We start from the raw sequence: 12,686 nt of genomic DNA, 5'->3' as shown, positions 1-12,686 counted from the left end.
CTGTAGTCCTACACACAAAAAATACCCAAATAAAAACATGACACACACACTGTGAAAGTAAAGCTTTAATTAACATACATGCACACTTACACACACATACTTACCTAGTGGCCCACGGAGATCATCGGTCCCCTTGTCCAGTAGAATCCATGGTGGACCTGTCAAAAAAATGCCCAAAATACTCACCTATTATCTGGTGAAGTTCAGTCCTCTTCAGTCCATGTAGCACCCAGGGGGTTAAAAAAAAACGGAAAAAACCCAAACACATGCACTAAAGGGGTTCCATGTTTACACATGAAACCCCTTTTTTCTGAATGCCGGGACCCCCCGTGACTACTGTCGCTACATTGTATCCAATGGTGGGAACATTGCGGTCAGCGGTTGACCGCGAGTAACCTCACCGCTGACCGCAAAGTTCCCACCATTGGATACAATGTAGCGCCTATGCGCTACATTGTATCTCTGCCGTGCGCAGCCTGAGTGACAGCTCAGGAGCGCACAGCCGATCAGGAGAGTGCCACGACGTGGCGCTCCCTGATTGGCTGAAGGGACCCTCTGTGACAGGAGTCACGGGGGGCAGTCGGGACATGGGACCCCTTTCAGTGCGTGGTTCGGGTTTTTAGGTTTGTTTTTTTGCCAAGTACGTGGATTACAAGCTCAGAAGAGGTCAGATCTACACTGGATTTTTGTGAGTATAATTTTATTTTCAGGTACACCATGGATTCTACTTGGAGAAGTGGACCGACCCTCGTGTGAACATAGGTAAGTATGTATGAATGTAGGTGTGCATGTATGTAATAAAGTTTTACTTTCAAGGTGTGTGAGTTCTGTTTTTATTTGGGTATTTTTTTTGTAGTAGTACTACAGGTACCAGCGGGCCCGTTTTTCCACTGCATGCTGGTACTTGTGGTTCTCCAAGTACCAGCTTGCGGGGGAGTCTTGCTGGGACTTTTAGTACTGCTACAAAAAACAATATTCTTATTTTTACACATTGCTATCAGCCCCCCATCCGCAGCCCTTGGATGGGGGGGACAGCCTCGGGCTTCACCCCTGGCCCTTGGGTGGCTGGATGGGGGGACCCCTTGATTTAAGGGGTCCCCACTCCTCCAGGGTACCCCGGCCAGGGATGACTAGTTAGTGATTTAATGCCAGGGCCACATGGACCTATATAAAGGTGTCCCCCAGCTGTGGCATTATCTCTCTGACTAGTGGAGCCCGGTGCTGGTGTTAAAAATACGGGGGACCCCTACGCTTTTTGTCCCCCGTATTTTTGGCACCAGGACCAGGCGCAGAGCCCGGTGCTGGTTGTTAAAATATGGGGGAACCCCTGTCAATTTTTCCCCCATATTTTTGCAACCAGGACCGGCTCAAAGAGCCCAAGGCTGGTTGTGCTTAGGAGAGGGGACCCCACGCAATTTTTTTCTTGATTTTTAACACTTAAATTTTTTTTTTAAAGGTGCACAATGAAGCCCTGCATGGATCTCACAGATCAGGCCGGGATTCCTTGTGTTTTATCAGGCAGTGTTTTACTCATCACTCACGTAAAACACTGCCTGACATTACGAATCACATCGACTTCGGAAAAGACGAATGTTGCAAACTCGGCAACTTAGTAAATGACCGTATCAGGATTCAAAAAGTTGCAGTAAAATGCACCCGATACCATTCAAGTTCAAACACCCTTAAAAACGGCTAAAACACGAATATTAGTAAATATACCCCCAAGTGTCAAAACGGTTTTTGCACACTTTCCCATTTGCTCCTGAAGGCAGAAAATTGTGGGAAGTCCCCCCCCGGCTGTGGACGTATCAGTCTCTTATCTCTCTAAGAAGGCTGTACTGCCTGCCCCGGGCTCCTTTACCATAAAGGACCCTGGGGACAGAAAAATAGAGACCACACTGAAGTCTATCTACACAGCTGCAGGTATGTCTCAGAGGACGGTCATAGCGGGTTGCTGGATGACACATGCCATTCATACGTGGGCTACTCATATACAGGAGGGCCTCTCGGGCGATAATTACCTGGTCGCTACAGTGACTCTCGTAAAACACATTCAGGACACCGCTCGTGTATTGTGTGACTCTCTAACAGAGATAGGCAATATTAATGCTAGGACCACTGCTATGGCAGTGTCAGCGCGCCGGGCCTTATGGTTGCATCAGTGGGTTGCGGATGCAGAATCCGAGCACAATGTGGAGTCTCTTCCCTTTTCAGGGGAATGGCTCTTCGGGGGAGAACTGCATGCGTGGCTCTCTAAGGATACTGCTGGGAAATCCACATTTCTAACATCTTGGGCCCCGCCGGCTAGACGAACCTACCCGGGGCCGTCTACTCAGTCCTTTCGATCCACCAGATTTTGATCTAGGGCCAGAGGTGCCTTCAATGCGGCTAGAGGCACCAGAGGTAAACCTAAGAAACCGGCCATTACCGGCTCTCAGGAACAGAACACCAGTTTAGCCTCCACTGAAGCCTCAGCATGACAGTGCACGCCCACCCCGAGGGGACCTCGATGTGGGAGCTCGATTGCGTCACTTCAGCCACATCTGTGAAAGTTCCTGCCAGGATGCCTGGGTAAGAGAACTCATCTCTTAAGGATACAAGCTGGAGTTCGGCAGTGCTCCTCCCCAATGATTTTTCAAATCAAGCTTACCAGCTTTGGAAGATATGCGTGTTACACTGCTGCTGGCCATCAAAAAGTTGGCTCAGTCACAAGTCACTGTTCCAGTGCCACTGCAACAACAAGGACAGGGTTACAACTCCAATCTATTTGTAGTGCCGAACCAGACGGGTCAGTAAGACCTATTTTGAATGTGAAGTCCTTGAACCCTTACCTGAAGGTTTTCAAGTTCATGATGGAATCTTTGCGAGCAGTGATTGCCGGCCTGGAAGACCAGGAATTCCTGGTATCCCTGGATATCAAGGACGCCTATCTCCATATCCCGATTTGGCCTCCTCATCAAGTTTATCTGAGGTTTGCCCTACTGAACGATCACTACCAGTTCCAGGCATTACCCTTCGGCCAGTCTACAGCTCCGAGGGTGTTCACGAAGGTTATAGCGGAGATGATGTTTCAGATTCGAGTCCAGGGGGTCAAAATTGTCCCTTACCTGGACAATATCCTGATAAAGGCAAATTCCAGGGAGCTTCTATTGCTCCATATAGATCGCACTATCCAACTTCTGTCACACCATGGGTGGATCCTCAATTTACAGAAGTCCCACCTGGAGCCATCCCAGCGGTTCCTGTTCCTGAGGATACTACTGGATACTGTGGCACAGAAAGTGTTCCTCCCAGAGGACAAAGCAAGAACATTCCAGGAGATGGTCTGCATGGTTCTCCGACCTGCTCGAATATCCATCCATCTTTGCATAAGATTGTTGGGGAAGATGGTGGCCTCGTACGAGGCAATCCAGTATGGGTGGTTCCACGGCAGAACATTTCAATTGGATGTCCTGAGCAAGTGGTCCAGTTCACATCTTCAGATGCACCGGATGATTCAATTATTGCCTCAGGCCAGGATTTCCCTTCTGTGGTGGCTGCAGTCTTCCAACCTCCTGGAAGGCCGAAGCTTCAGGATTCAAGATTGGATCCTCCTCACGACGGATGCGAGTCTGAGAGGATGAGGTGCTGTCACCCAAGGGACTCAGTTCCAGGGCAGGTGGTCTGCCCACGAAGCCCTACTTCCGATGAACATTCTGGAGCTTCGGGCTATGGGGGTCATTCCGACCCGATTGCACGCTGCAGTTGTTTGCAGCGGTGCGATCGGGTCAGAACTGCGCATGCCAGACGGCCAAAGGCCGTTGTTGCCTAGCAATCGCCACTGCCTGATTGACAGGCAGAGGCGGTCACTGGTCAGGAGGGGGCTGGACGGCGGCGCGGCCCGGCCAACGCAGGCGTGGCTGGACCCTTGGGGGGGGGCGGTGTGACCCGGGCAGCAAAGGTGTTCTGCCGGCCAGCCGCAGGAGCTGCACTTGTCGGGAGGTACTCCTGAAATGCAAAAGCATCGCCGCTGTGCGATGCTTTTGCACTTCTGCGGGAGGGGGGGACGGCACTGACATGCGGGGCAGACTAGTCCTGTGCTGGGGGCATCCCCCCACATGTCTGAGTGCCTGATCATAGCTGTGCTAAATTTAGCACAGCTACCATGGTTCAGGCACGGAAACCTGTGACATCAAAACACTATCACCCTATCTGGAAGAGGTATGTCTCCTGGTGCAAGGAAAGCACGTATCCGCCTGCGGAGTTCCACTTGGGGTGGTTCCTCCATTTCCTGCAGGCTAGCGTGGATAAGGGCTTATGTCTGGGTTCCATTAAGGTCCAGATTTCAGCTCTCTCAATTTTCTTCCAGAAGAAATTGGCTTTGTTTCCAGAAGTTCAGACCTTCTTGCAAGGGGTGCTTCACATACAACCTCAGTTTGTGCTGCCCACGGCACCTTGGGATTTGAATGTGGTGTTGAATTTTCTACAGTCCTCCTGGTTTGAACCTCTGATGACGGTAGAATACAAGTACCTCACGTGGAAGACGGTGATGTTACTGGCCCTGGCTTCTGCTAGGCGTGTCTCGGAATTACGTGCCTTATCATGTAAAAACCCTTACTTGGTCTTTTATGAGGGCAGAGCAGAGCTCAGGACTAGGCAACAGTTCCTGCCGAAGGTCGTCTCTGCGTTCCACTTCAACCAATTGTTGTCCCGTCCAGTTCTGGCACTTCTGCTCCTCTGGAGGCATTGGATGCTGTGTGAGCCTTGAAGATCTATTTCAAGATAACGGCTCGAATCAGAAAGACGGATGCTTTGTTCGTGCTATATGATGCACAGAAAAAGGGTTGTCCTGCTTCGAAGCAGTCCATTGCTCGTTGGCTTAGACTTACTATCCAACAGGCCTATGTGTCAGCAGCCTTTCCTGTTCCACAGTCTCTGAAGGCCTATTCTACAAGATTGGTGGGGTCTTCCTGGGCAGCTGCCCATGGAGTCTCGGCCCTGCAACTGTGCCGAGCTGCTACCTGGTCGGCACACCTTTGTGAGGTTTTACAGATTTGATACCCTGGCCAAAGAGGATACCCAGTTTGGGCAGGCGGTCCTGCAGACGTCTCTACACGTTCCTGCCCATTCGGGAAGCTTTGGTACGTCCCCATCGTACCAACGTGTCCCCAATATCCCTTATGGATGCTAGAGAAAATTGGATTTTAAATACCTACTGGTAAATCCTTTTCTCGTAGTCCATAAGGGATATTGAGCACCCGCCTCAGTGCAGTGACTTTTCCATAAGGGATATTGGGCACCCGCCTCAGTGCAGTGACTTTTCTGCAGGTTATCTATTCGTTGTGACCTGTTCAGCTGTTACTGTTTGTTGCCAGCCGTTGCTGGTCTTCCTGTTCAGCTGTTGCTGTTTTTTGTTGCCAGCTCATGCTGGTCGTGTTTATGTGGTGTGCTGGTGGTGTTTATGGTGAACTGGTGTATAAATCTCACCACTCAATTTTCTTAACTTCCTTCTCTCGAGTATGTCCTTTCTCCTTCGGGCACTGTTTTACCTATAACTGCCTGTGGGAGGAGGCATAGAGGGGAGGAGCCAGCACACCCAGTTGAAGAAATTTAAAGTGCACTGGCTCCTTTGGACCTCGTCTATACCCTATGTGTCCCCAATATCCCTTATGGACTATGAGAAAAGGATTTACCGGTAGGTATTTAAAATCCTATTTTTCGGAGACATGTCCGCTGGATCAATGCAATCCTATGAAGTGAAGGGATCCTTAGTATAGAAGCCGGGAGTTATTCTAATGGCGATCAGTAGAGCAGTATTACTGCGTAAACAACAAAGCTATTAACCCATATGGGGAGGTAGGGAGTTCTATTCTGTGAGACCCATCGAGCGAGCTATTTTAGTCGGCGTCACTACGGCCACATCCTGCAAGAAATGTTGAGCAACTGCAATATTCCGGCTAATAAAAGACAACTCCACACTAGCTAAGATGCTGGGAATGGGCCCGCCAGGTTCCCAGGAATAAAGATAATGTCGCTGTGAGTGAACCTAGGATGCGTCACCCCTGGGCGTGAGAACAATAGGGCGTCAAAGGGTATGGAGCTAGAGAGAGGGAGTCACCAGGGAAAGTACAAGTGGATGCTTGTTAGGCACTGTAAGCGCAAGCACAGTGTTGCTGGGCTGATGCAAAAGGTACTCACCTCCCACTGAGTCTCAGAACAAGGACAAAGGGATGATGCTGCTGGAAAAAGAATCCAAGATCCCCACTGGGGGCTGAAATGTCGGGTAATAAGAGGAGCTGCGGAGGCTACAAGCAGTGTGAGGGCAGACTATTCTTTCCAGGCACAGCTGCGGGGCTGCTCCGACAGTGAGAGCCCTCCCAGCTGCAGTGACTTGTAAGCCAGTCCAGGAGCCAACAGACGCTCCACTCAGCCGCAGGAGCCGGGTACTCAGCATGCGCCGTAATGCGGAGACACAGGTACTGTGGGGTTGGGAGGAGCAATGGCTGGCACAAGAAGGAGGTCTGCGGAGCTCACGCCAGGACTTGTACTGTATGTGGCTGGTCCAGAAGCCTTTGCCGGCCACAGTAGACACACAAGTCCCCGGCTTTGAAGGCGGACATGACCGCAATGCACGCTGTCTGCTGACAGCTTCAGGGGCTGGAGGGCCGTTTGGTGCTGAGGATGAGGGCCCCTGAGACACAAAGGAAGGGGTGAGACTCCACTGAGGGTAGGGAGAGGTCCAAAAAATCCTATTATAGAGAGGGTTCGCAGGAGCTCATAAAAAGCACTTCTGCTTGCTCAGGCTGCCAGGCCACACCCCCCACCGCTTATATTATTATGTCAACAAAGGCGCTTATATTTGTGTCAACAAAGGCGCAATGGCGCACAGCGCACACAGCTTGTATAGAAAAGAGCCATTATTTCTTTTTTTTTAAAATGACAACACAAAGCGGAGAGTCACACCACTTATTTTTATTATGTCAACAAAGGCGCAGTGGGGTGCAGCCTGCAGAGTCACAGTACAGCACCAGTGTGACACACTTAGGCAATAGATGTAACAAAATTCCTGCACTACAAAAAATAATAAACAATGACCTTGATAACTGCCTGCACTGTAACCTGGCTTGGTCAATATTAACACTAAGCAGCACCGGAGTGTATGGACACAGGGGGTCATTCAGACCCAATCGCACGCTGCCTTTTTTCGCAGCCCTCCTATCGGGTCAGAACAGCGCATGCGTGTGGTCCGGCGACGAATCTAACGAAGAAAGAGATCACACCGGCGATTGCAAGAAGATTGACATTCAGAAGGCGTTCGTGGGCAGCAACTCACCGTTTTCTGGGAGTGTCCAGGAAAACACAGGTGTGCCCGGCCATTTCCAGGGAGGGTTCGTCCAGGATCATCGCAGCGGGTGAGTAAGTCCTGGGCTGTGCAGAAACTATACAAACTTTTGTTTGTGCAGCTCACTGCACAGCCGATCGCACCCCTGCAAAGCGATTACCCCCTCCCATGTAGGCAAAAAACAGCCTGCGTGTGACCAGGTCTGAATTAGGCCGACAGATAGCTCAGGATAGCTACTGGAGTGAATGCACACAGTGGACTGGGCACAGATAGGTCAGCTCAGCAACTTGAGTGGATGCAAACAGTTGACACACAGCTAGGCCAGCTCAGCAGCGTGGAGTAAGCATAGACCGTCAGACAACAAAGCTAAATCCGCGGTCTTCTGCAAAATGGCGCGAAATTGCGCCACAGAAAACTATATAGAATCCAAAACCCATGAGAATCCGACGCCGAGATGATGACTTTTTGCCTCAATTTGGAATCCGAGAAAGGCGGGAAAACCCAAGCTGCCACTCGGATTCACATAGTTCCTGGAAGCTCAAATTGGCTCGGTTTTCTGAAAACCAAGCACGCTCATCTCTATTATAAACCACACTGTATATTCAACACTATGCACTGTACACTACAGCACCTTTATCTTGATAAAACTGAAGAGCCTCCTTTAATCGCAATGTGGTGTTTTTTCTTAAATTCATCATGGCATCAAGATATTCTTGGTCTAACAAAGAAAAACAAGAAATAGTTCAATAAATAATATGAATATTTGTATGTATTGTGCAAATCAAAATATTAACGTACTAATTATCATTGTTTTAAAAAGATGTTCTGATAGGAAACGTATATGTAAAAGAAATGATTATGCAAGTACAGAATATAATATAGGATATTAAAGTGATACAGTATATATGTGAAGCAAAGTAAAATTATGGTGCGCCATGCTGGTGGCACAGAGAAGAGCTGTGAAGACAGTATATTGTATATAATGGGTGAAGGATGTGTACACGGGCCCCTGCACACTTTTAGTATACTTACCTCTCTAGAGTCCCACATCGGCGCTGCTCAAACCACTGGGAAAAGGGTGCAGCCGCCATTTTCCTGGAGAACAGAAATCACCAGTAACATGGGCACTGATTCAGATGTGGTTGGAGGTGTGGCACATAGTGCAAAGTACCAATTTTTGTTACGTTGCGCACATACCGGATGCGTACTGCACATCTGAAGTACCTGCAACATACTATGGCTGCAGACGTCACTAGAGCGACAGCCTGCTGACATTTGGAGGCGTGGAGGGGGCAATGATGAACCTTTACCAAAATGGAAGCATGTCGTCTCCATTTTGGGAAGACAGAGATTTCCCGGCTTCTTAGCAGGAACTGCGGCGGCTGGCTTGCGCAACCCTACGCAGCCGGCCAATGGTGTCGCATGTGATCCGATGCTACGTCCTAGGATGCAGCACTGATTACTATTACAAGCAGGAGACATCTACTTATATTAGACACCTCTAGCTGCATAAACAGACCAGTTCATCCCTAATGCTTCATTGTAAGCAGATTGCACCTCCACTTACATGTTCCCGGAGACTCATGCATGCGCAGTGGGTTCTGGTACAGTGAATCTATTCACAACTGCGCAGAGACGAGAGGAGGAACACACAGAGGATGGCGCCCATAAGGTCCAAACCACCATGTAGCACTCTCTTTGCTCATTGCTTTGGGGAATAGCTATCTGTAATTATTAACATCTAGCAGACCGCCCAATGGTTACCAAACTCCATCACCCTTCCATGACCATTATCATTATTAGTCTTTTATTGGCTGTCGGCTCTTACTTTATTTTATTTTTTACAGTGGTGTCATTTTATTGTTTGGTACTTATGCTGTGTACACACTGTATGCAGTGGTATGACAGTGTGCATTGTACTTAGGGTCTGATACCTTGTTACTGTGATGTGTATTCTATTCTATGTTTACTCTTTACAGGCTGTACTCCTTGTTGTACCTTATAAATAAAATCTATTATTATTATTACTACTACTACTAACACTAATAATAATAATAATAATAATAGTAATTGTTCTTCACACATTTGACTTAAAGAATAGTGTCAGGCCGAGCAAGTAAACTATAAATGTGTGGGCCCCATGGCATCATTTGGAAGAGGCCCTCAGAATGTCTAGAGACAGACCCTGCTTTCCCGTAATTCTTTAGTTGGCCAGCCACACTCTCCCTCTCCACATCACTTTATACTTAGGTGTAGATTTACTAAAGCTTCTAAAAATGAAAAAATGTGGTGGTGTTGCAACCGAGCAACCAGTCAGATTCTACTTATCATTTCTGTATTGCATCCTAGAAAATGATAGACATAATCTGATTGGTTGCTGTACAATACCTCCTCTTCACATTTTTAGAAGCTTTAGTAAATGTACACATTAGTGTTCCTTTTGCCCACTGAGCACTATAACGCAAGCCTAGGGATGGCCATCGACCACCGATGACTCCTAATCATCGATGGTTTATGGCCGATGTTGAATGCTTTTGCCATCGATGGGAGAGAACCAGATGGTTTCCCTCCATCGATGGCACAGCATAAACAGGTTTTGGGTTTTTTTGGTTCTTTTTTTGCAAGGTGCCGGGACTTGGAGCATAGCTCCACCCCCGACACCCATGAAGCCTCACCCCCGGGCTGTGATTGGCCCGCACGTGATTCACTGAAATAATAGGGATGACCATCGATGAGTGACAACATCAATGGACTCCCATAGCATAGTTGGTAACCATCAATGGTAAGCACACCTACGGCTATCCCTATGACAGCTTATGTGTGCAGCATATTGATAAGGAAATGTCTTGCGATGTCTGCAATCACATGGCAGGGGGTGCTCCCTATTGGCTGGTGACACTGTGCAAGTCTCTTACCAGTGCAGCACTCAGAGGAGACACTATAGGAAAGTAGTGGCGACAAATTGACAAAACCAAGCCATATCTGTTGCTAGGAACACAAACCTGAGACATCCTTGGTGCCAAAACTAACATCTAGTGCCACACAAATTATGCTGACCTATATCTGGTGTTAAGAATAATATGTTGAACCAAGTAATAATATGCTGCACAACAGGGGTCATTCCGAGTTGATCGCTAGCTGCCGTTGTTCTCAGCACAGCGATCTGTCTAAAAATCAGCATTTCTGCACATGCGTATGCACCACAATGCGCAGGCGCGTCGTACAGGTACAATGGGCATCGTGGGATTGCACAGAGTCTAACGAACTGTCAAAGTAAAAAATATTACATACACACGTATAAACTCCAAACAGACTGGCCTCTGTTCGTGTGCGATACCGGCGTGCGTGCGCATACATGCAGCGTGCACAAGTTCGCGCACCTTGCGTATTAACGCACAGCAAGATTATATACAGTAGCATATGCATTCGCACAGAGAAGCCACAAAGACATATTCAACACACATTCATACAACACATAGATTACACAGACAAACTTGTTTAGCACCAGACTTGTGTTAAATTGTATTTATATAATAAAGTGTAAAACCAGATATATATGTATTATTGGGACAGAACGAGTTAATTATATCATGCTTAGTGTCAAAATGTTCAGGAGGATGTGTGGATTAATTTGATAGCTATGGGTAAAATGTAGCACATTGCAACGATTAGTTATGATTAAATGTATGAAATCTAAAGTCATTCTTATGAGAACAAAGGACTTCCTGAAGGAAGCATGTGTGCAGAAAACCAGTGGCTAACCCCTATAACTACATCTTGAAACTGGACATTGCTTGCATATGAACTGACCAATAACACACAATGAATGAGAGACCTCCCTCCCCTGGACCAATAGCAGAAGACTCAGACATGTACCTTCCCCCAATACACAGTATATAAGTATTTCCCCTCACCCAGGAAGCTCTGTTGGTGCAGATTCTAAAATAAAGACGACTGTCCACTGAGCATAGGGTGACGTATGCTGGCTGTAACTGATTCTTATGTAACTGATTCTTATGTAACTGATTCACTGTAACCCTATCTTATATATACATGTTATACTTAATTATATACTGTACATATGTTATTTTGTATGCAGAACTTTTAATATCAAATATATATATCTCTGAGCGATGGACCTCAGTATACAATGTGTGCGACTGCTTGCTTTCTCTTAAGGGACATAGTGCTGCGACGGTCAGCGCACTTTTATTGTATATGGTAATAAGATGCGCCTTGCGTCTGCAGTATATATTAACGCTGGCATTTAAATGTTTATTTAAAATAATATGGAAATTCACAGAACATTCCTGCCGCACGGCCGAACGCAGGAAGATTGACATGAAGTGGGCGTTTCTGGGTGTGAACTGACCGTTTTTTTTAGGGAGTGTTTAGAAAAACGCAGACGTGTCAGAAAAAACGCAGGCGTGGCTGGGCGTTCGCTGGGCAGGTGTGTGACGTCAAAAGCCGTCCCTCCGTCGTTAGAATCAATGCACACAAAGAGTGACTACAGGGCTGGTCTTGTTTTGCACAAAAAGATTTTGCAGGCGCTCTGCTGCACAAGCGTTCGCACTTCTGCAAAGCTAAAATACACTCCCCAGTGGGCGTCGACAATGCGTTTCCACGGCTGCTAAAAACTGCTAGCGAGCGATCAACTCGGAATGACCCCCAATATCTGATGCAAAACAATAATAAAATCAGCCATACAGTACAGTATGTATCCACTGACTATGGCTGCCTGTGTGAAAGCACTGCTTTGCCAGCTCCGACTAACTACCTGATGTAGCAGTTGATAGCACTTATAGGGGTCCTCCGCAGCTATTGGGGTTCATAGCTGCTGCCACTCCTGCTACTCCAGTAGTTACACCCATGGTCAGGCTGACAGATAGCGGGAGAGTTACAGTAAAAGGCTGTTTTGTACACTAGACATGAGTTTGCTTTATTAATTATTAGCTTTATTGTCATGAACAAATCCACAATACATGAACTTCTAATGAAACACTCGTGCAAGTCAATTTCAATCATAAAATCAAGATAAACATTTTACCTAAAAACCTCTAATACCCCTTTTCCACTAGAGTAGCACGGGTCACAGCCGTGTCGCCTGACACGGCTGCGACCCGTGCTACAGCCCCCTGCAGACAGCGCTCACCAACCCGGCAATTGCCGGGTTGGTGACGCGGCAGGGGCGGCGCTGGGAGATCACATGATCTCCCAGCGCCGCCTTCCCTATGCACTGTGAACGGGAGCCGTGTCACCTCGACACGGCTCCCGTTCACACTAGACAGCTAGCCGGGTTGAACACGTGTTCAAACCGGCTAGCTACCAGGGTAGGATTCCCGGATCACTTGATACGGGAATTTGC

At 47.7% G+C, this 12,686-nt stretch overlaps 1 protein-coding gene across 2 annotated transcripts in view; it reads right to left on the bottom strand.

Moving 5' to 3' along the window:
- The window catches only part of LOC134966159 (mpv17-like protein), a 258,059-nt gene that overhangs the window by 102,416 nt on the left and 142,957 nt on the right, over positions 1-12,686 (bottom strand). For both annotated transcript variants that reach the window (XM_063942695.1, XM_063942694.1), the window contains exon 4: positions 7,953-8,039. In XM_063942695.1, coding sequence (XP_063798765.1) covers positions 7,953-8,039 — 87 coding nt within the window. The remainder of the gene's footprint in view (positions 1-7,952; positions 8,040-12,686) is intronic.

The sequence above is a fragment of the Pseudophryne corroboree genome, chromosome 10 (assembly GCF_028390025.1).
Source record: "Pseudophryne corroboree isolate aPseCor3 chromosome 10, aPseCor3.hap2, whole genome shotgun sequence".
In the NCBI taxonomy this organism is placed as follows: domain Eukaryota; kingdom Metazoa; phylum Chordata; class Amphibia; order Anura; family Myobatrachidae; genus Pseudophryne; species Pseudophryne corroboree.
This window is presented reverse-complemented; position numbering and strand designations above follow the sequence as displayed.